The sequence below is a fragment of the Staurois parvus genome, unplaced genomic scaffold, assembly GCF_062004578.1.
Source record: "Staurois parvus isolate SC_StPar_1 unplaced genomic scaffold, SC_StPar_1.0 ptg000133l, whole genome shotgun sequence".
Lineage (NCBI taxonomy): Eukaryota > Metazoa > Chordata > Amphibia > Anura > Ranidae > Staurois > Staurois parvus.
The window spans coordinates 5,992,976-6,015,557 of NW_028317929.1; the positions used below are offsets into that span (position 1 = coordinate 5,992,976).

A 22,582-nucleotide genomic window follows, 5' to 3' on the forward strand; every position below is an offset into this window, starting at 1 on the left:
TATATTTCAATTCCAAACACATTGATATGCTGGTATATTTTCTCATTTTTGTAATTCCATTTTTATAATGTCTACTTTTTTAAACCACAAAGCTAACTGTTTTCAAAGCTTGCTGCTCTAACTATATGTGGGCTCTGTGTACATAAAGAAAAAAGTCAACATACAAATGTTGAATATTCTTTAATATGCCACTTGTCACCAAACTATACTTTGAAATAAGATTTGTTTGCAAAAGTGCTTACAACTTGCTCATGTGTCAAATATTGCCAAAATGTTCACTTTAATTTTTCTTTTGTTTTAGATTAGTTTTTGTTTTAGATTAACTCTTTGCAATTTGTGTTCAAATCTAAAACTAAAAGACTAATGCAGGCCATAGATGGGTCGAAAATCGGCCGTTTTTTCGGCCGAAAATAAAATCGGCCGATTTTTGGATCGTTAGTGGGCTATTTGTTCGGCCGTTTTTCGGTATTTTGGCCGTTTTTTTTAATCGGTAAAGTTGGAATAAAATCGCCCGATTTTGCCGATCGGCCGATTTTGGCGGCAATAATGGGCAAATCGGCCGATTTTTTACCGATAAAAAAATCTGCGCATGAGCAGTGACCTGCAAGAGGAAGACAAAAAGAAGGAAAAGAAGAAGAGGAAGAAGAAGAGGATGAAGAAGAAGAGGAGGATGATGATGAAGAAGAAAAAGAAGAGGATGAAGAAGAAGAAGAAGAGGATGATGAAGAAGAAGAAGAGGATGATGATGAAGAAAAAGAAGAAGAAGAGATGATGAAGAAAAAGAAAAAGAGGATGATGATGAAGAAGAAGAAGAGGATGATGATGATGAAGAAGAAGAAGAGGATGATGATGAAGAAGAAGAAGAAGAGGATGATGATGAAGAAGAAGAAGAAGAGGATGATGATGATGAAGAAGAAGTAGAAGAAGAAGAAGAGGATGATGATGAAGAAGAAGAGGATGATGATGAAGAAGAAGAAGAGGATGATGATGAAGAAGAAGTAGTAGAAGAAGAAGAGGAGGATGATGATGAAGAAGAAGAGGATGATGATGATGATGATGAAGAAAAATAAGAAGAAGAGGATGATGATGATGAAGAAGAAGTAGAAGAAGAAGAAGAAGAAGAGGATGATGATGATGAAGAAGAGGAAGAAGAAGTAGAAGAAGAGGATGATAATGAAGAAGAAGAGGATGATGATGATGAAGAAGAAGAGGATGATGATGATGAAGAAAAAGAAGAAGAGGATGATGATGATGAAGAAGAAGAGGATGATGATGAAGAAGAAGATGATGATGATGATGAAGAAGTAGAAGAAGAAGAAGAAGAGGATGATGATGAAGAAGTAGAAGATGAAGAAGAGGATGATGATGATGAAGAAGAAGAAGAGGATGATGATGACAAAGTAAAAGAAGAAGAAGAAGAGGATGATGATGATGAAGAAAAAGAAGAAGAAGAGGATGATGATGAAGAAGAAGAAGAGGATGATGATGAAGAAGAAGAAGAAGAAGAAGAGGATGATGATGAAGAAGGAGAAGAAGAAGAAGAAGGATGAAAAATAAGAGGAATTCCAGTCCGGCAAAAAGTGTCCCTGCAGAGAGCTCCACTATTTCTTTGACAGTTCCTTGACATTTACAGAGGTTGCAACATTGTATCTATTTGTTTCCGAATAAAAACATCTGTATCCTAAATGGATACAAATAGATACATTGTTGCAACCTCTGTAAATGTCAAGGAACTGTCAAAGAAATAGCAGAGCTCTCTGCAGGGACACTTTTTGCCGGCTGTAGACGGGATGAAAATCGGCCGATTTTTTTTACCATTGGTGGTAACGTCGGCCGCTTGAACGACCGATTTTTCGTTTTTTAAAAGAAAAAACGGCCGTTTTTCTCCCCGTCTATGGCCTGCATAAGCCATGAAAGTGTTTTGAGAGAAATATGGACACTGCCATTCCTCACCTTCTTTTCAAGGTTATTTCTAGTTTAAAATCAAAACTGTAGCCAAATACAATTAAAAACTGTTTCCATAAATGCCCTTGACCGTAAAGTGGTAGTAACCCCATGTTTTACTAACAGGTAAGCTTATAGTAAAGCTTACCTGTAGGGTAAAATGAATATTGTGCACCGTTTAGTGGATATTGACTCTTTTTTGATAGCCAGAGCTTGCGCTCTGAAGGAACTACATAACCATGCCGTTCCTTTCGAGCACTGTGCCGTGGTCCGAGACGTCATTGCGGCTCGGCCAGTTAGACGGCTGGAGCTCGCGAACACGGAAGGAAGACCGGTGAAGCCCTATCAGTGGGGACAGCGCACCGCTGGAGGGCTTCATTTTAAGATTAGTCCTTCATAATGTGCTAGTATGCAATGCATAGTAGCACATTATGACATTACTTTGCAGGGGATTTTAAAAATTTTTTTTTCAAGCTGCGACTTTAAATATATCCAATCCTAAAGGCACAGTTCACCTTTACCAAAAATAAATAAATATATATATAAAAACAAGCTGTGCAGCTTTGACCAAAATTGAATGATGCTCTTGCTATAGGTGTTAGCCATTTACATACAGTACTGTGCAAACGTTTTAGGCTATGAAGTAAGTATGTTTTCAAAAATATATATTTTAGTTGTTTATTTTTATCAATTTACATGGACTCAACATGCCTCCCAGCAAATTCCTTGGGGTATCTACTTTCCAAAAAAGGGTAATTTGGGTTTTTTTTTCGTACTGCCCTAGCATTTTAGCACCTCAAGAAATGTGATAAGCAGTCAGAAAGTGAAAACTGCGTAAATTCTAATAAACATACCATAGTTTGTAAACGCTATAACTTTCACACAAACCAATTAACCATTTGCCTACAGGGCACTTATACCCTCTTCCTGCCCAGGCCAGTTTTCAGCTTTCAGCGCTGTCGCACTTTGAATGACAATCACGCAGTCATGCAACACTGTTAGTCATACGCGGTTAGAGTGGGAGGACATCATATGACGTCCTCCCAGAACGAGATAACCGCCTTGCGCCTGTCATTACCTTATATGGCAGGCGGGAGGTGGTTAACCATTTCAATACCGTGCAATTTTACACCTTCCTGCCCAGGCCATTTTTCAGGTTTCAGCGCTCTCACACTTTGAATGACAATTGCACGGTTATACAACACTGTACCCAAACTAAAATTTTATCATTTTCTTCACACAACTAGAGCTTTCTTTTGGTGGTATTTAATCACCGCTGGGGTTTTTATTTTTTGCTAAATTAACAAAAAAAGACCAAAAATTTTGAAAAAAAAACACATTTTTCTTTGTTTCTGTTATAAAAGTTTACAAATAAATAATTGTTCTTCATAAATTTAGGCCGAGATGTATTCTGCTACATGTCTTTGGTGAAAATAACCCAAATTAGGATGTATTTTTTAGTTTGTAGGAAAGTTATAGAGTTCACAAACTATGGTATAGATCTGAATATTGATCAGTCCTGAAGTACTGACAGCCAATCTAATTTCTTGAGGTCCAAGAATGTCAGAATAGTACAAATATCCCCAAATGACCCCTTTTTGCAGAGTAGACAGTCCGACGTACTTCATAAGAGGCATGGTGAGTTTTTTGAAGTTGTATTTTTATGTCATAATTTTTCGGAAAATTAAAAAATTAAAAAAATTAATTTTCACTATTTTTTTTTTACATACTGTCACCAGTGCAGTACAGCATCATCATATAACTGGCATGGCGGTTAACAGGTACACTGACTGGTGACAGTATGAAAAAAAAAAATATATATATATATTTTTTTTTTATTATATTTAATTTTTTATTACATTTTTTTTATTTTTTTTAAGATTTTTTTTTCATATTTTACTATGACCAAAGTAGTACAATGTTACCATAGTAACACTGTACTACTTTGGGGAAGTGGTCAGTATTTTTTTTTTTTTTTTTTTACAGAATTACTTAGCTATAAGCAAGCATTTACCTGAATGAAATCGATTCATTCAGCTTTTTTTTTTTTTTTTGTGCTTAGCTGTGATTTGGTCACAGCTAATCACATGACATGTGCATGTGATTAGCTGTGACCATTCACAGCTAGGCACTAGTATACAATGGATGGCATCATGAATGAAGCCATCCATTGTATACAACTGTCATGTGACCTGCTGTGATTGGTCACAGCAGGTCACATGGTACCAGCAACGGGAGCCGGTACTCGGATCTGTCATCGGCCGTGTCCGAGGTGCACGGCCCGTGACAGATCCCGCTGCTGCGCCGCTCTGCATTACCGTAAACGGCGCATGTGCGGGAGCACGCCAAATGGCGTGCACCCGGAATGAAGAGGCACATCTGAAGCCGCCAAACGGCCATTGGCCGGGCGGCTAATGGTTAATATACATGTATTGGGATTTTTTTTACCAAAGTCATGTAGCAGAAAACATTTTGGCCTAAATTTATGACTAACTTTGAGTTTACTGGATATTTTTTATAACCGACAGATTTATCATTGATGATGATGAAAACAAAAAATATAAAAAAAATAAATAAATAAAATTTTTTTTATATAAAATAAAAAATATAAGGGAAGGTGATTTTATATATATATATATATATATATATATATATATATATATATATATATATATATATATATATTTTATATATACTTTTTTTATTTTTATTTTTTTTAATATTTTTTGTTTTCATCACCATATACCACCTATGATCTTCCTATAAGTGTAAGTGTTTACACATTTATTATATGTTTTTCTAATATAGTTCACAATCATTATTTAATTAATTCTTTTTCTTTTTTTTTTGTTCGATTTTGATGCTAAAGGGTCATGTGATGTCAGGCTCCGCCTTCGGGTGGTTCTGATCAAGCCTTTTTGTTATCATTTAGTAACTTATATAAAGAGAAATGCAGACTCCTGTAGTGTTGGCTCTGAGGAAGAGGTTGTGTCCTCGAAACGCGCTAGCCAGTTTGTCATCCAGGGTTCCATCGTATGGAATCAGATGTTGTTTGGATCATACAACTTGTTCAGTTTGACATGCCTGTGTTTTTATGTCTATTGTGATTATGATACTTACTTTGTTTCTTCAATAAATATTTTAAACGATAATGCACTAGGTCGGTGCGCCCTTTTTCTGTTTCTCCATTTGCATCCAGTGTATTTGGACCACCCGGTCTGTTGAGGGCAGCAAGCAGTGCATATTCCAGGATATTCCAGAACATTCCTATTGGGTCCACTGAGTTTTTTCCTAGCGCAGGAGAAAAGTGTTTGTTGTGTTGATTAAGAACTACAGTATCATAAAGAAGAACAAGGAGTCCTGAACGTGATGGTTTGGTCTCCACAGAGCCCTGATCTCAACATCATTGAGTCTGTCTGGGATTACATGAAGATACAGAAGGATTTGAGGAAGCCTACATCCAAAGAAGATCTGTGATTAGTTCTAAATGTTTGTAGCAACCTACCTTTCTGAGTTCCTTCAAAAACTGTTTGCAAGTGTACCTAGAAGAATTTTGTTTTGAAGACAAAGGGTGGTCACGACAAATATTGATTTGATTTGGATTTCTCTTCCATTCATTTACTTTCCATTTTGTTGATTGATAAAAATAAACTATTAACTATTTCTGAAAGCATTTCTGAAAGCCCCTTCCCACCGATAGTACACAGATATGTGGCCTTACTAAAGTGGCTCTTCATCCGTGAACCCAAATGTCTGTGTACCTGTCTTTATGCAGGAAGTGCACCGCACAGTGCTTATCAAGAGCCCTGGGTTTTGTACTTGGGATCAAGACTTGGGACTCCCGGTTCCTGTTCACCTGATCACTGTGATAGCCTCTGATTGGCTGTCACATGATTAGTCATGTGCAGACTGACTTCTGAATGAAGAGAGAAATACATTGCATCTTTCTCTCCTGCAGGAAATAAAGTGTGTAAAAAAATTACTGTATAAAACCAAAAAAAAATAAAAAGAAAGGAAAAAAAACAAGGTCAGTGCTAGGGTGAGTGTTAAGGTCAATGGTCAAGGTTGGGGTCAAATGTCAGGGCAGTATATTTTGGGTAGTTTTTTTTTGTTTTGTTTTTTAAATATTTAGTATTTTTTAAATGACGGTAGTATCAGAGTCAGTCAGTGTCAGTGTGTTTTAGGTAGGATAATAAAAACAAAATGAGTACCATTGTTTCTGGGGCATACTATGAGTACAAACAACAAATAACATACAGGAGTAGAAGAATTTATTTTGGGTTGTTTCTTGTGGTAAGTTATGGTAATAGCAAGAAATATACAGCTAAATTTAAAAAAATGATTTGTTTAAAGTTATATTGGGCCAGTTTTTCTTTGATAATTTACCACTAAAGAAAGCCCAATTTGTCCTGAAAAAAAGAAACCCAAGGTATAATCCACCTGGATACACAAAGTAACTGCGATGACATGTACAGTATTACTAACACATGTCAGAGTTGCAAAATTGTGTTCATGCATTAACATTTGTTTTACCCTCTGTCACTAAGGGGTTAATTTAAAGCATTTTTTCACACCTGCTTAAACTTTTGCACAGCGGCGTATCTCATGAAGCCTGATTGAAAAACTGCCAGAATATTGCTAAGAACATTGCTAAGAGACACTCAGCTGTCACTGTTCACCTTCACCATCACAGGAATGAGCTCCTTCTCTAAATGCAAACCCCTGCACACGCGCTCTCTCCCCCCTGATGCAGTACTGTATCTCTGAGCGAGAGCTCACTCACTGTGATGATCAATGTGAACAGTAACAGCTAGACCTGCATCCTTAGCAACATCCTGGGAGTTCAGGCTGTATAGGGCATGTAAATGGCCTACATCTATAGCAAGGACATTTTTCAATTTAAGCTGCAATTTGTTTTTATTTAGAGACCCCTCATCTACAAAGGCAATTTTTTTTTTCCGTAAAAGTGAACTAACCTTTAACTTAAAGTGATTGTAAAGTCTCTGTTTTTTTTAATTAATTTATTAATTTTAATTAATTAATTCATATTTTTCATTTTAAATAACAAACATGTTATATTTACCTGCTCTATGCTATTGTATTGCCTCTTCTGGGTTCCCCTGCTGGGTACTCTCAGCTCCTCCTCTTCTGAGTACCCTCTATAATGAGTTGCTTACTATGGGGGCATTCATCTTGAGTCTCACCATGTGGATCTATTGACATACTGAGCGCAGCTTGATCCCACCCCCTGCTCCATCCTCACTGGATTTGACTGACAGCAGCAGGAGAAAATGGATCCCTCTGCTACCTGCCAGCCCCTGTGTAAAGAAGGAGAGAGGAGACTGCAGCTGGGCACAGCGGTAGATAAATCCAAGAGTCAGGTAAGTGTTTAGAGGGTGAGGGTGGCACAGCAAGTCCTAAAACATTTTTTACCTTAATGCAAGGAATGCATTAAGGTTACAAATGTTATAGCTTTAGAACCATGTTGATCTACTTACCATTGCAGCCAGCTGGTGGAGTAGGCTGAACCCTCTTGTGCTAGCTTTCCTTCTCCCCCCACCCTTCCCGCTGGGTGTGCTGCCAGCTGTAAGGAGCAGGCTGTGTGTTTTGATGCCTGCTTCCTCCTCCCTTCCCCTCATTACACAGTGATGCAAGTGAGCAACCCCTGCCCATTCACCTTTTCCTTCTGGCAGCAGCGGCAGCAGAGACTGGATAATGTAGCTTTCTATCTCATGATGAGGAGTAACCACTTAATAAGATATAAACGCAGCTACCATATTAGTCTTAAGCAACCAATATTATAACATTCTCATGGTTTAAGAAGGTGTAAATGGTGATAAAGGTGTCAAAGTCAATCTATCATAGGAGTGACGTAAATCTGTGACATCTGTGGTAGGAAATGTGGCTGTAGAATGCACTAACCAGATAGCGCAAATAATAGCGCATTGGAGTAAAATGACCTACTCCTGGTCACTGGATCAGGGAACCTGCCGGAATGGTGGTCGTCTCTGCTGTGGTCACCAGAGTCATCCGTGTCCTCTCCAGTTATGGAATTCCCAGGTATCCAGTGGAATAAACGCTCATCCGGTATGCAGTAGAATCCTTGTGTCAGCGACCTCCAGGGGTGCGATGTGCGCTCAAGGACCAGGAATCACCTTCAGGGCTATGGTGCAATATACACTTCCAAAGATGGCCGCCCGTGTCAAGGTGTGGACCATGTGGGTAGTGGTTGTAGGTCAAGTAGCATCTCTCTAACGCGTTTCGTGGCAATTGCACGTTATCAAAGGGGATGCTTTGTCCTCTCCATAACTGGAGAGGACACGGATGACTCTGGTGACCACAGCAGAGACGACCACCATTCCGGCAGGTTCCCTGATCCAGTGACCAGGAGTAGGTCATTTTACTCCAATGCGCTATTATTTGCGCTATCTGGTTAGTGCATTCTACAGCCACATTTCCTACCACAGATGTCACAGATTTACGTCACTCCTATGATAGATTGACTTTGACACCTTTATCACCATTTACACCTTCTTAAACCATGAGAATGTTATAATATTGGTTGCTTAAGACTAATATGGTAGCTGCGTTTATATCTTATTAAGTGGTTACTCCTCATCATGAGATAGATCCATTTACTCTAGCGCTGCATGTTTTTGTATATGACTGTTCACCACGAGGCGTTTTGGAGGCTTGCCTTTCATGCCAGCTGCTTTTATTTTGCTCTAAAACTGTCCAGCGCTCGTTATACTCCTTTTTCTATGGATAATGTAGCTGCCCAGGACCATGGTAGATGTAGTCAATAGGTGGCACTGTAGTGTAGAGGCTAACGGAGCTGCGAACTACAACACCCAGGATCCCCTGTAAACAGAGTGCAGGGGACCAGCGAGTGCAGACTTGTTGCCACTGGTTTGCGTAGTACTAGGGAGAAGGAGCCTGTGCAGAGACCAGGGTTGCCATTTCTGAGTCTGTACAGAGAGGGTAAATGACCAGTATGGACCGAAGTCACTCTGGGTGAATCCAAGACCAGGCTAACATCTGGACAGTGAAACCAAAGTAATTATAGCACTGGGTCGGGTGAGAGGGCATTGCTTCCAGAGACCTGTTGCTGCTAACAGGGACTGAGCACATAGGGACTGGCCATCTAACTAGCATCCTTTGCCACTGCATGCAGACTTTACTGGGACTTTACTTATGTGCACCACCAAAAAGACTGAGCCCTAAAGCTAACCAACTGAAGAACTTTAGGAAAGGACTGTCTCCTCAGACAGCTGTTCTACAAGAACCTTACTTGCTGTCCATAATAAGAGGTACCTCTGTAGGGAGCCTTGAACTCTAGTGTACCCAGTCATAAAGAGTGCACTCTAAGCAGTATTGTCTACTGGTTGCATAAAAGTTATTCCAATGTTGATCACCATTGCCATTAACTTTATTCATGCTATTGCCTAATGCTGATTTGTTGATTACCAGGTGCAGATCAATCAAACCATATAGATCTCTATTCTAAGCTGCTATATTAAAGTGACTTAATTGTCTAGAAAATTGTGTTAGACCTACTCTCCGCTTGTTCATTTATGTACATTCTGTCATTTACTTTAACTCACAACACTATATTGCATCCCTTGTTCACTAACCAGTCTAGTGTGTGCAGTATATTTATATTTATGTTCTTAACCACTTGGCAACTGCGCTGTAGCCGAATGATGGCTACAGTGTGGTTGTCCAGTCTTGGGAGAGCGTCATATGATGTCCTCCCGGAACAGCCCCCCCCCCGTGCGCTCCCAGCGATCTCTGTGATCGATGTGTCCCTGTGATGTGGTAAAAAGCCAATCACATGGGCTTTCACCACGTGATCAGCTGTGTCCAATGACACAGCAGACCACTGGGTAAGAACAGTTGCCAGTTATCGGCTGCACTTTCCTCAGGCTGTCACAGCATAAGGAAAGTACTGCAGATAACCAGCAATTGTCAAAGAACAGATCGGCACTGTTCATCAGCGCACTGATGATCAGTGCCTTGATGACCAGTGCCCAGCAGTGCCGCCCAGCAGTGCCACCCACCAATGCCCAACAGTGCCACCCACCTGTGCCCAGCAATACCCAGCAGTGCCTCCCACCTGTGCCCAGCAGTGCCTAGCAGTGCCACCCACCTGTGCCCAGCAATGCCACCCACCAGTGTCCTCCATCAGTGCTGCCCATCAGTGCCCAGCAGTGCCACCAATCAGTGCCGCCCATCAGTGCTGCCTATCAGTGCCCATCAGTGCTGCATATCAGTGCATCATCATCAGTGCTACCTATCAGTGCTGCCTATCCATGCCACCTCATCAGTGCCCATCAGTGCTGCCTATCAGTGCAGCCTCATCAATGCACATCAGTGAAGGAGAAAAATTACCTCTTTGCAAAATTTTATAATAGAATCAAAGAAAAACTTTTTTTCAAATTTTTTTGCTGTTTATAGCACAAAAAATGACACACCCAGCAGCAACAAAATACCACTAAAAGAAAGCTCTATTTGTGTGAAAGAAATGATAAAAATTTCATATGAGTACAGTGTTGCATGACCGCGCAATTGTCATTCAAAGTGAGATGGCGCTGAAAGCTGAAAATTGGCCTGGGCAGGAAGGGAGTATAAGTGCCTGGTAGGCAAGTGGTTAATAGTAGTGCAATAACCTTTTTCCTTAACCTGGTGTGTCAGAGGGGTTGAGGTCATTCATAGAGTTGAGACCAAAGAATAGACAACCCAATCTACTAAGTGCTACACCATACTTAACCTGTCCCCCCAAAACCTTAACCAATCACTCATGGCCCTAGGTTACAAGTTCACTACTCTGCACTTAGAAAAAATCAATAACAAAAAATATCCCTGAATATGAATAACCAACATAGGTATCTTTTTATAATTATATTAGATATCATTATTACATTGCTAAAGATATGTTTTTATGAGATATCTATTTAAATTGTTCATGCAAATTTGCTTCAAGTGAAAGGCTTGTAATTATTGGTAAGAAAACCACAAGCCTTGAATGAAATCATCACTGCATTAATTATGAAAGAAATTGTGCTGGGTCCCTATTTTATTTCACATAGGTTAAGTCATTGAGCCACAACATGGTTACAGTTAACTGAACAAAGTACAGAATTTAAAGCTGACAGTTTGGTTCCTGGTTAATTTCTTCCCCCAAAGGCTTTGCCTTACATGAGAAAAAAATATTGTGACTTTAAGCCTTAGATTACTTTTCTTCCATTTCAACAACAGTGTTGATTAGCCTGTTAATTTCCCTTCAACTTTTTTCACTTAAAGAGTAACTCCACTTTTGTTGAAAAAAAAACATTCCGCTCTAGGTGATCTGCATACATTGCAAGGATTTTAACACACTTTCTTACAGATCACTACCTTTTGTTATTCTGAAGAAAGAGATTTTTATTGGTCTGTGCCCATGTGCAAAATGAATGGAAGTGGGAGTAGTTCCTAATTATCAATCAGCTGCTGCACCTGCAGGGCTCTAATGCAGAAAACTGCAAGGTCTGCATCCCTTTAGATGTGAATTCCCTTTGGGAGAATCTCACCAAAAATGAAATTTTTGTTGCAGGGGATGCTCAAAATTTGACTTGAATCTTAGTGCAGACTTCTGGGAAAATCAAAAAGACAAACACACATGCAGGAAATGACATATTTGTGGGGTGCTCTGTACACCATCTGTGTACAGAAAACCTCCAGGTAGCCATATTGCATTGCATTTTACAGAAAATTACAGTGCTGAAAGACTGAAAAGGAAAAAGTATATACGCTATAACTTTTTTTTTAATTGCTATTTTTTTTCCGCAAAAGTGGAGTTACCCTTTAACTCAGTTTCTCTGTATCTTATTTCTTTTGATAAAATGTATGTAAACTCTCTTAATAAATAAATATCTGGTAACCCTACCAGGAAGGCCCTTGCCATAGTTTTGCTGTTGTTACCATCAGGAAAGCTCCCTAAGCAATACCATGGAGCTGTTGATAAAGTGAGTGCAGGTATGCAGATAATAGATGGCTGCAGAACAGTATCAGCACTGAGATGCATCAAAGAATAAAAAGAAAGATAAGTATTTTATTTTTAAAAATGCATTTTTTTTATAAACAATGCTTTAGCAAATTAAAGGTCATTCAGTTAGAGTTTACATATACTTTAAAAAATCTAATAAACAGCATAGAGGAAGGGAACAAGGGTCTATATGTTGTGCTAAAGATGAACGCTCACATCCCCACTTGCTCCTAATCAGATCTTGCTAGTGAACACAATATCTCTTCCAACAATGTATGAGATTTAACTTCAAATGGAAAGCTTGTTTTGAGCCAGTCTACATGCAAAGGCTTTCTGCACATGTTTAGTCTTACTCTTCTCACCCTCCTGCTCCTCCTGACTTTTGGGGATGCTTTACATAATCCCAGCCCCCTCATATCTAACTTTCACCCTAACATTTGGCACCCTCTTTCTTTCAGTAGGCCTAATCCAAACAACCTAATTCTTATTCCCCGATTCCACAACCAGCTCCCCTTCTAATGTGCCCTCCGGAATACTTGCTCTGTCTGCAACAAGCTCACCTCTGTCCATAACCTTTTGATCTCTAATTTCTTTAACCTACTTTCTGTTACTGAAACCTGGCCTCAGGAAATTGACAATGCCTCTTCTGCTGCCCTGTCCCATTGTGACCTCCATTGGACTCATTCACCCAGACTCAGAGGATGAAAGAGAGGTGGAGTTGGATTAATTCTATCCCCACAAAGCACTTTTAAAGTTCTTTCTACACGTCCCTCTCTATCCCTCTCTGCTTTGGAAGCTCACTGTATTTGTTTCTTTTACTTCAGTCTGATAATTTATGTGATTTATTGTCCTCCAGAGCCTGTATCACACTGCCTTGACGACTTCTCTGCTTGGCTACCCTGGCTGCCTGGCTCTTCTTTCCACTGAATTACCCACTATTATCCTTGGTGACTTTAACATCCCTGTTATTAAGACTCAAACTACCTCTCAACAACTCAACCTAACCCCTTGTATTGGCCTACCACAATGGGCACTTCTACTCACTCTGATATCAATAGCCTTGACCTTGTATTCTTCAACCACTATACTTCTTTCAATCTCTCAAACACCCATGTGCCTCTCTCTGACCGCGACCTTATCAATTTATCACTCTTCCTATCTTTAACATCCTAACCCTCTAACCAGCAAACAGTTGCCCATAAAAAACATTGACACTTTAAACTCCTCTTCCCTACTTTGCAAAACACTACCTTTACTACAAGATTTCACCCTATCCTGCTCTTATCTTGCCACTTCTGTCTACAACAGCTCGCTCTCATCCTGTCTGGAAACACTGGCCCACCTCACACAGAATTAAGCCCCAACAACTATAACCATGGCAAACAGACAAGAGCAGATATTGTAAAAGAGGTAGTCCTGCTCTTGATTGACTATGATATAAAATGAAAGACAAGCAAGACTTTACCCTAAAAAAATCTGCCCCCCAAAAATTCAGGACCTGTCTCTGTATTGCCAAAAAGTCATTTTATCACTCTCATCAACATTCTCTCATCCAGTCCTTACCAATTCTTTTTTACCTTTAAAACTGATTTCCACATTTCCTGTCTCCTGGCTCAAGTGAATCAGCTACGCTGTGTGTTATAGCACACTGTAGTAGTATTAGCTACATACATTACGCAGAGCTATGTTCCAAAGCAGTATGGAGGACTTCCTGCCTGCTTTCAGAACAAAACTGTGTAGGCTTGAAAGCTTCTCAACCATTCAGAATTCTTTTATTTTTATCAATTAATACAAGGGTTCCATGGATATGGTGAGGTGGAGATTCATGAGTCATCTGCCTACTCTTCCACCTTGGCCAATCACAGGAAGCCTTGTATTCACTGAGAAAACCACTCTAAAGCATGCGCTGGTCAACCCCTTCCTGTCCAAACATTTTACAATCCCTCTCTGTGCTTTTATTCACCTTACTTTCAGACTTCTACAACTAGTCTACAACTGAGAACACCGCCGTACTGTAAACAACCTTCTCAACCCCATTCAATCTAGCCTTCACCCACAACACTCTACAGACACTGCCCCCCCCCCCCCCAAACTCACCAATGGCTTGCTAACTGCCAAAACCAATGGCCACTACTCTGTAGTCAAACTTTTATATATTTCTGCTTTCTCTGTCTCAAAGGTGGAACATGACATGTCTGTATAGACCCCTGATGTCTCACCAAAGCCCCCAAATGGGGCTTCTAAAAAAATGTTAAGTTAACAAAAAATAAAATTGTAAAACAAAATATATATATATATATATATATATATATATATATATATATATATATATATATATAAAATAGTAAAAAATAATGAAAAAATAAACTAGCAAAAATAAAAAAAACTACTGACACCAGTGGTGGATCTACCAAGGCTACAAAGGTCACACTTGCAACCATGCCCTGGTATTCCACCACAGTCAGGGGTCCCCATGACAGCAGGAAGGGGCCCACTGCAGAACATGTGAAAGGGTCCTGCTGCGGGTCTGCAATAAAGGGCCCCACAATGACAGTAAAGGGCCCTGGGATCAATGTGAAGAACCAAGGGGGCCCTAATGATATTCTTGCACTGGAGCCCTGAAAGTTCTAGTTGAGCCTATGTCCCAAGACCTCCTGCTTTCTAACCCCTCACCTGTGCTCATCTCCAGGATTTATTTTGCAACAATATCCACAGGGTGAGGGATACTGTAAGTAGGAAGTCAGGCAGATTGTGCAGACGTTTGCACAGAGAACAGAATAAAATATAGTTTATTGTCATAGGATCTCAGGCACCCTTTCTCTGAAAAAAACATCTGTTAGCCTGCCGCTTAACCTATTTTCATAGTGACAGGAAATGTAAGTTCACATAGGTGGGCAAGAGAACAGAAAGGTGGGAGCCTATAATTAATTTGCAGGAATATAGTATGCCAATCCTCATTTATTTTTTACATTTTTAAACTGTATTTAAATACTTTTTTTTTTTTTTACAAATAATTAATATATGACTAATGATTCTCAGAACACTATGGGTAAGTTAAAGAGACAACACAATAGACACTGCATACTTGGACAGAAACCTCTGACTGAGATATGCAGTAAGACATGAGTCAACAACTAGAGTGACTAGAGTGTGGCCTGTAAACAACAAACCTTACACAACAAAGGAACATATGAACCCAACTTTAAAAAAGGAACAATAAATGTCATGTGTTAGTCCTAATGACATGAAATAAAATAAATAATATTAGTTATTCAACAAGGATACATTCCCTTTAAAACACAGTAGTCCTGTGATGAACCATGGTTAGGAAAGTTATTTAAACAGCCGCAAAGGTAACAAATACATCCTACTGTTAGTATGCACTAACTTCTGTTCATCCAGAAAGAAGTGTAACATTTTGAAATAACTATGAACGTTTGAGCCCTATAGGGATTAAATAAGGTAGTGCTTGCTTTAATCCTCACCTTTTCTAATATTCTTTCTTATTATAGCAGTAATTATAATGAAGTGAAGCTCATTATATAAAAAATACAGGCCATGAAAACTGTAGTGTTTCCTCACATTGGTGGTCAGTGGAAATATGCCCTCTTACATATTTGATAGTGGAAAAATGCTACCAGCCAATCAGTGAAGTGCCCTTTTCATTGGTGGTGAGTGATGTGTCTATTAGATTGATAGTCAGTGGAAAAGGCTCCCTTAGATTGGTGGTAAGTGGAATGAATGCTCCCATCACCCTTACAGGGGCTAAAAAGATCATTGGTATCAGAGGGAACTTATCTGAAAGGCATAGAGTGCTCATTGCTCAAGGAACCCCTAGCAAACTCTGGAGGAACCCTGGTTGATAAAGTCTGTTATAGAGCTACACAGAAGCAGTATCACTCAGTAGTTTAGCAGGAAATATGTGATGACAGTGGCATTGAAGATAGTGCAAGCAAACAATAAATTACTTACCAGAGGTTGACCAGGAACGGATGCTCCAAGCCTTGCATGATCTGCAGTTCTTTAAACACATTTCTCACTTCGTTACGCTCCACACATTTCTGTTTGTTCATGTATTTCATGGCGTACATTTTCTTGGTATCCTTTTTCTGAACAATGCATACCTGGAAATAAAAAGAAAGCTTACTAGCAGCCCAGATTTAAATTACAGGCCAATATAATACGTTTAAGTTGTGGATTAGTGCCTCTGTCACGTTTTAATGCAAAAAGATTGGGGAAAAGAGCACCAGTCCAAGAGTTTTTGTTTAGATTTACCGTATTTTTCGCTCCATAAGACGCACCTGACCATAAGACACACCTAGGTTTTAGAGGAGAAAAACAAGGAAAAAAATATTCTGAACCAATGGACTGCAGACATAGTACAAGAGATGACCAGAGACTGCGGACATAGTACAGGAGATGACCAGAGACTGCAGACACAGTACAGGAGATGACCAGAGGTTGCGGACACAGTACAGGAGATGACCAGAGACTGCAGACACAGTACAGGAGATGACCAGAGACTGCAGACAGTACAGATGACCAGAGACTGCGGACACAATACAGGAGATGATCAGAGACTGCAGACAGTATAGGAGATGACCAGAGACTGCGGACAGTACAGGAGATGACCAGAGACTGCAGACAGTACAGGGGATGACCAGAGACTGCGGACATAGTACAGGAGATGACCAGAGACTGCAGACACAGTACAGATGACCAGAGACTGCAGACACAGTACAGGAGATGACCAGAGACTGCAGACACAGTACAGATGACCAGAGACTGCAGACACAGTACAGAAGATGACCAGAGACTGCAGACAGTACAGGGGATGACCAAGACACTGCAGACAATACAGGGGATGACCAAGAGACTGCAGACAATACAGGGGATGACCAAGAGACTGCAGACAACACAGGGGATGACCAAGAGACTGCAGACAATACAGGGGATGACCAAGACACTGCGGACAGTACAGGGGATGACCAAGACATTGCAGACAATACAAGGGATGACCAAGACACTGCAGACAATACAGGGAATGACCAAGACACTGCAGATAGTACAAGGGATGACCAAGAGACTGCGAACCTTTGGGGTGGGAGGGGGAGCAGGCACCTGAATGTGACAGCTGTCATGTGTCCCAGAAGACGCCGGACCATTCACAAAGCGCAGCACTTCTCACGCATGCGCAGTGGGTACCCCACTGTCACAGCCGGGTGCCCACACTAAAGATGCCGGTGCAGGAAGACTGTACAGTGCTGGACTGAGGAACAGGTCCTGCTGCAGAGACGAGCTGAGCGACCAGCCCGGTATTCTGACACAGTGGTGGTGGCGGAAATACCGAACTGGCTGCTCCATATTCGCTCCATAAGACGCACTGACATTTTCCCCCTTTTTTGACGGGGAAAAAAGTGCGTCTTATGGAGCGAAAAATACTGTATTTTTTTGTCACTGCATTAGATCAAGGGTCTTTAAACTTTTCAGTATGAGGGCCACATATTTTACCAATATTCACAGGCTGAAAAAAAGTTTTAAAAGTAAATGAATAACATTAAATTCAGAACAGAGAAAGAACTTCAGTAAAACCAAGCAGGGAAATTTCAAATAAACAGGATCCATAAAACACAAACAAAAAACAAAAATAAATTTAGTCTGCACCTTTCTTAACAGTCCCCTTTACAACAGGGTCTCCCTCAGAGGCTCCTCTTACATCAGAGTTCCCATCACAATCCCCCTTACATCAGGGACCCGTCAAATTTACCCCCTTACATCGGGGTCCAAATTAGAGTCTCCCATACATCAAGATTCCCATCAGAGTCCCATCCTTCATCAAAGTCCCTTATATCAGGGCCCCCAACAGAGTCCTGCCTTACATCTTGGCCCCCGTCAGAGTCCCTCTCTACCACCTGGTCCCCATCAGATTCCCCCTTTACATCTGGGTCCACATCAGAATTGTCATGGAAATTTTGTATTGTTGGTCGAACTTTAAATGTGTCATATATTCGTGTTATTCATATGTCTCTCGTGTGGCTTAATTAAAGCTCTGAAGGCTGCAATTGGGCCATGCGCATGTACAATGTATGTATTACAGTACTCAGCTTGGTAATGGATGAGATGGCAGAACTGCGCTTATAGACCGGCGTGTATACCACCACAGCATTCGATGCGAATGCTGCTGTCAGTAGACCGTGGGCCTGTATCCACATATCAGCAGCATAGTACCACGTGGGCTTCATAACGCAAGGCGCAAGCGGTGTGAACTCCACGTGTAGGCTTATGCATATCTTACAAGCCATTACTAATCTGAACTGTATCTTGGATGGATGCGTTTTAATAAAGATCGTATCGGGCCCATCCAGGTACAGACTGATATTTTTAGGAGATGCTTGTGCAGAGAATTTACATACCAATAGAAGCTAGTAGGACAGGAAATATGACCTCAGATGGCTCATGGGGGGGAATGGGAGGAAGTCTGCTGACCTCAGAAGACTCATGGGGGAGGATCAGTGATAGATAATAGGAAAGGCTATGCTCCAATTGGAATGTACATCCTGTGTATAGGCAATCCCCATTGCATTGTTCGGTGGGAGGGGATTGACTTTATTCATGTGGGGGGCATGTGTGTATTTTTAATAAAACAGAGAGCTGAGCCTGAAGCCGGCCCTTATGTGGATTGCAACACCAGCCTTAGAGTGTCGTGTGATCATTCTAGGGTAACGGAGCTCCAATTCCCCCACATCTCAACAGAACCAAAGTATTTGGATGGGCAGGAATCGTGTAGTTTAGCTGCAGTCGTGGTAAGCGAGATTCGCACAGCTTTATGGGGGATTTCTGCGCATCCAACTGCGAGTACTCACGGTAAGGAGAAATTCGTTAAAGCGAATTTCCAAGACAGTTTGGCGAGCCTGGTGGATACGAACGCGTATTCTTGCGTAGCTAACCAAGAACGAGGGGGGAATGAACTATCATGAACTAGCAAAAAGTATGCCGGCACATTTCAGGTCTCTCTGCCATTAAGAGGATCGCTTTTTGCGTGTTCGTGTGGCTGATTTCGCTCTCTGTTAGCTAACAAGAAATACCGCTTAAGAAGGACCTCGTTTTTTGTCCTAAACTCTTGATTTGTGGGTGAAAGACGAGGGTTTGTCTCTGCTGAGAGCAGCAGAGGGGTGGGTTTGGTTGGCTGGATTTGGTCAAGTTTAAAAATCTTCCAACCAAAAATTAAATGGGTATATGTTTTAGCGGGTAAAAGTTGTTGCATAGTGTTAGGTAAGTATTTGTGGGTTGTAGGTACTGTGGTGATTGCTCTACCCCCCTCCACGTGAGGTAATTATTACAGTGCTGAAAGGTTTAGGTTAATTGTTAACTGTTGTAAGATCTCTGTGTGTATGTAGTCTGTGCAATGTTTTGTGGTACTACTGCTCCCAGCAAGCATGCAGCAGGGGGTCCTTTCTGTTACATGTGCATGTTAGTGTGATATGTTGGTGTTTTATGTCCGTTCTGTGATTGTGCCCAAATTGTGTTGTATGTGTGCTTCATATTGTTGTGTAATTGTCCAGTGTATGTTCTGTCTAAAAGTCTGTTTTATGTAAGGGGTTAGAAGCAATTTTGAGGCTAGTGTTACCATGTGCTTCCCTGTGGGGGGTCATTCTAGTAATGACCATGTGCTTCCCTGTGGGGGGTCATTCTAGTAATGACCATGTGCTTTCCCTGTTGGTGGCCATTTTGTTGACTACCATATGTGCAGTAATCTCTATGCAATGTGTATGCAGTTTTCTATATGCATTTGACCCATATTGTGTTTTTAATCCAAATTTTTTACAGTTTCATTTGTTTGCTTTTAGCTTTAAATTTGCGTATTGCCAGCCAATTTAAAGTGTGTTAAGCGAGTTTTCCCTCACGTGTTCCACATTTAATGAGCGCGGTGTAGTCTGGGTTTTTGCACATAGATTTCTTGTATAGTGATTATGTTTTTCTTGTGTTTTTCCTGTTAAAAGTAGTTCCTTATTGTAAAGCGGGTTTGTTTTAAGCTGCTGTGTCGCGTGTTTCACGTCCAGCAGACTTTTTGTGTAAACGGTTTTAGGTGGTTGCAGTGAAGATTGCGTGTGTAGCGCAGATCGTTTAGCGGTGCTGGTATGAGTGATTTTTGCGTCAGCAACAAGGTTACTTTTGGCGCAGTTTTTCGGTTTACCTCTGTGTAATTGTTTTACTGTGAAACGTCCCGTGTTTTTCATAAGGATCCACTTTGTCCTTTTTAACAGTTTTTCAGGTTGAAAAGGGTTTTTTTCTGTGCGTATTAGGAAAGTTTTTTCTTTACACAAATTTCCTAAAGGTCAGTTAGCAGGTTTCTGCCCAACCAGTGACCCCTAAGTAACATCCAAGAACCCCTCTTTTTGTTTTGACTTGTGTTAGCTACTGTGTGCAGGGAGAGAAAAGCCACTTTCATCATTGTGCGGTGTGGCCTGCCAAACACAGTGGGTGATGAGAACCACATAAATTACGCTGTGTGAGTGGGCGGTCCAGGGAAATCCTGGTCACCACAAACACTTCGGGTGGTCAGGATCACATAAATTGCGCTGTGGGAGTGGGAGGTGTGCTCTCAGTCTGACCGCCACTTGATGCGCTTCGGGTGATCGATAAGTATCACATAAATTACGCTGTGCTGGGAAAGTGGTGGAATCAGGCCTCTCGGTAGGATCCCACCGAGTGCTCCAGGGGGTAAACAGGTACCCGGACGCGGGATATATACCAGTGACTAGTCACGATGGGCAGTAGTCAGTCCATGAAGAGAGAGGGGGAACCAGCCCTCTTCAGGGTAAGGACAGCTGCACAACTGATGAAGGTGAGTTTGGGGGGGAAGTCTACAGAACCCCTCAAAAGGTGGAATAAATGGTCGAAGGGTACCAGATGGGAAATTCCCCGGGAAGGTACATTTGACGCATGGAGGTGGGAAAAATTCATTTCTGAATTTGAACCACGGATGCAGGCATCAGAACTAGAGATCGCACAGCTATGGCTTCACAGGTCAATCCGATTAGGGAGGCAGGGCATACATAAACTGGTGTCTGTCCGGAAGAACCAGGTGATGTATACCTGGCCTCCAGAGGGAATAAAACAGGAGGATCCGGTGTCAGAGGTGGAGGAAGCTCTTTCAGGGCTGACTCTACTAAGGCAGGCAGGATCAGGGTCTGCTGGGGTTCCCAAACAACCAACAGTGGCTGAGAGAAGTATAACTGCACCTGTCTCTTCTGTTAGTGACGTCACTCTTGACATACCTTCTGTGTCTTCTGTATCTATGCCTCAGCCTCTACCTCTACCTCTCCCTTCTCCCTGCTTCACCCCAGCTCCTTCTGTTTCCAACTATGAAGCCTTCTCAACAACCGATTTGCAGACTATCTGTGAATCAAGGGGAATAGACACCCGGTTAAGAAACAGGGCGGATTGCATCAAAGCGCTACGAACCACTGATCAGACCCCTGCCCCCCAGCTATACCCTGATCTGAGGGACCTCAAACCTGAAGGTGCAGTAAGCGAGGTGGTTAATCTAAGCCCACCGATGATGCTGGGTCAGCCCTTGCACTCTTCCCGGACCGAGGCCTATCCAGTCAGGGTGCAGCAATTTGAAGGCCCTCCCAATGCACAGGGGGAACGGACTTTAGGGGAACGGGTAGTTTGGCATGTCCCCTTCACCCCGGCAGAGATCCGCACTATTCTGGCTGAGCTCCCGGACTATCGAGTCAATCCGAGAGGATTTGCTCGAATGTTTGGACAAAACCAGTTCAGCTATGGTATGAGCGGGTCAGATTGTGCGCAGATCCTGCGGGCTAAGGTGGGCATGGAAGTGGCCAGTACAGTGATTGCAGGGTGCTCTATAACCACGCATGAGGAGATGACTTCAGGGGGCAAAGAGTTCTGTACACAGCTAAAGGCAAAGCTTCCAGAAATGTATGGTGCTACCTCTACTACGGACATGATGAAGCTCACCCAGGGTCCTAATGAGGAAAGCGCCTGCTTCTGGCGCCGTCTCAAGCAGACGGCACTGGATGCGGATCTGGAAGTTGGACCTGATGCTCCAACTGAAGGGGTAAAGGTGACCGCGACGCACATTCTGTTGCGGGCCAAATTTTTGGAAGGCATCGATACTAAAATTCGGGAAAGGCTGGTTCTGGCCCGACCCGAATATAATGAGATGTCTATCCCTGCTATCCTTTCCACTCTTGCGGCAATAGAGAGGGAAATGGATAGAAGAAAACAAGACAAGGCCAAAGTTCTTATGTCCCAGACCCCACACGAAAAACCAAGGGATCTGGGTCACAGGAAGGATAGGCCCCCACCCAGGTGCTTCCAGTGCCACCAAACGGGGCACATGAGGAGGAGCTGTCCCCAATTACCTAAAGGTCGGTGGCAGTTCATTCCTGATGAGTCCTCCGCCCCTATGACCACCATGGTAAGTAACTCCTATGAATTCTCATAGGAAGTTGACAAATCGGTGTCGGCCCAGATCCATCTTTTTCTAGAGGAATTAAAATATCCCCTCCCTTGCCTCACCGACACCGGTGCAGCAAGAACGGTCCTGCGAAAACAGGACATCCAAGGCAAGGTACCCCTCTC

General features: G+C 41.7%; 1 protein-coding gene across 2 annotated transcripts in view; it reads right to left on the bottom strand.

Annotated features, from left to right (window-relative positions):
* STK32A (serine/threonine kinase 32A) overlaps window positions 1-22,582 on the bottom strand; it is a 261,142-nt gene that overhangs the window by 159,003 nt on the left and 79,557 nt on the right. For both annotated transcript variants that reach the window (XM_089673006.1, XM_089673005.1), the window contains exon 4: window positions 15,941-16,092. In XM_089673006.1, the coding sequence (XP_089529132.1) occupies window positions 15,941-16,092 (152 nt within the window). The remainder of the gene's footprint in view (window positions 1-15,940; window positions 16,093-22,582) is intronic.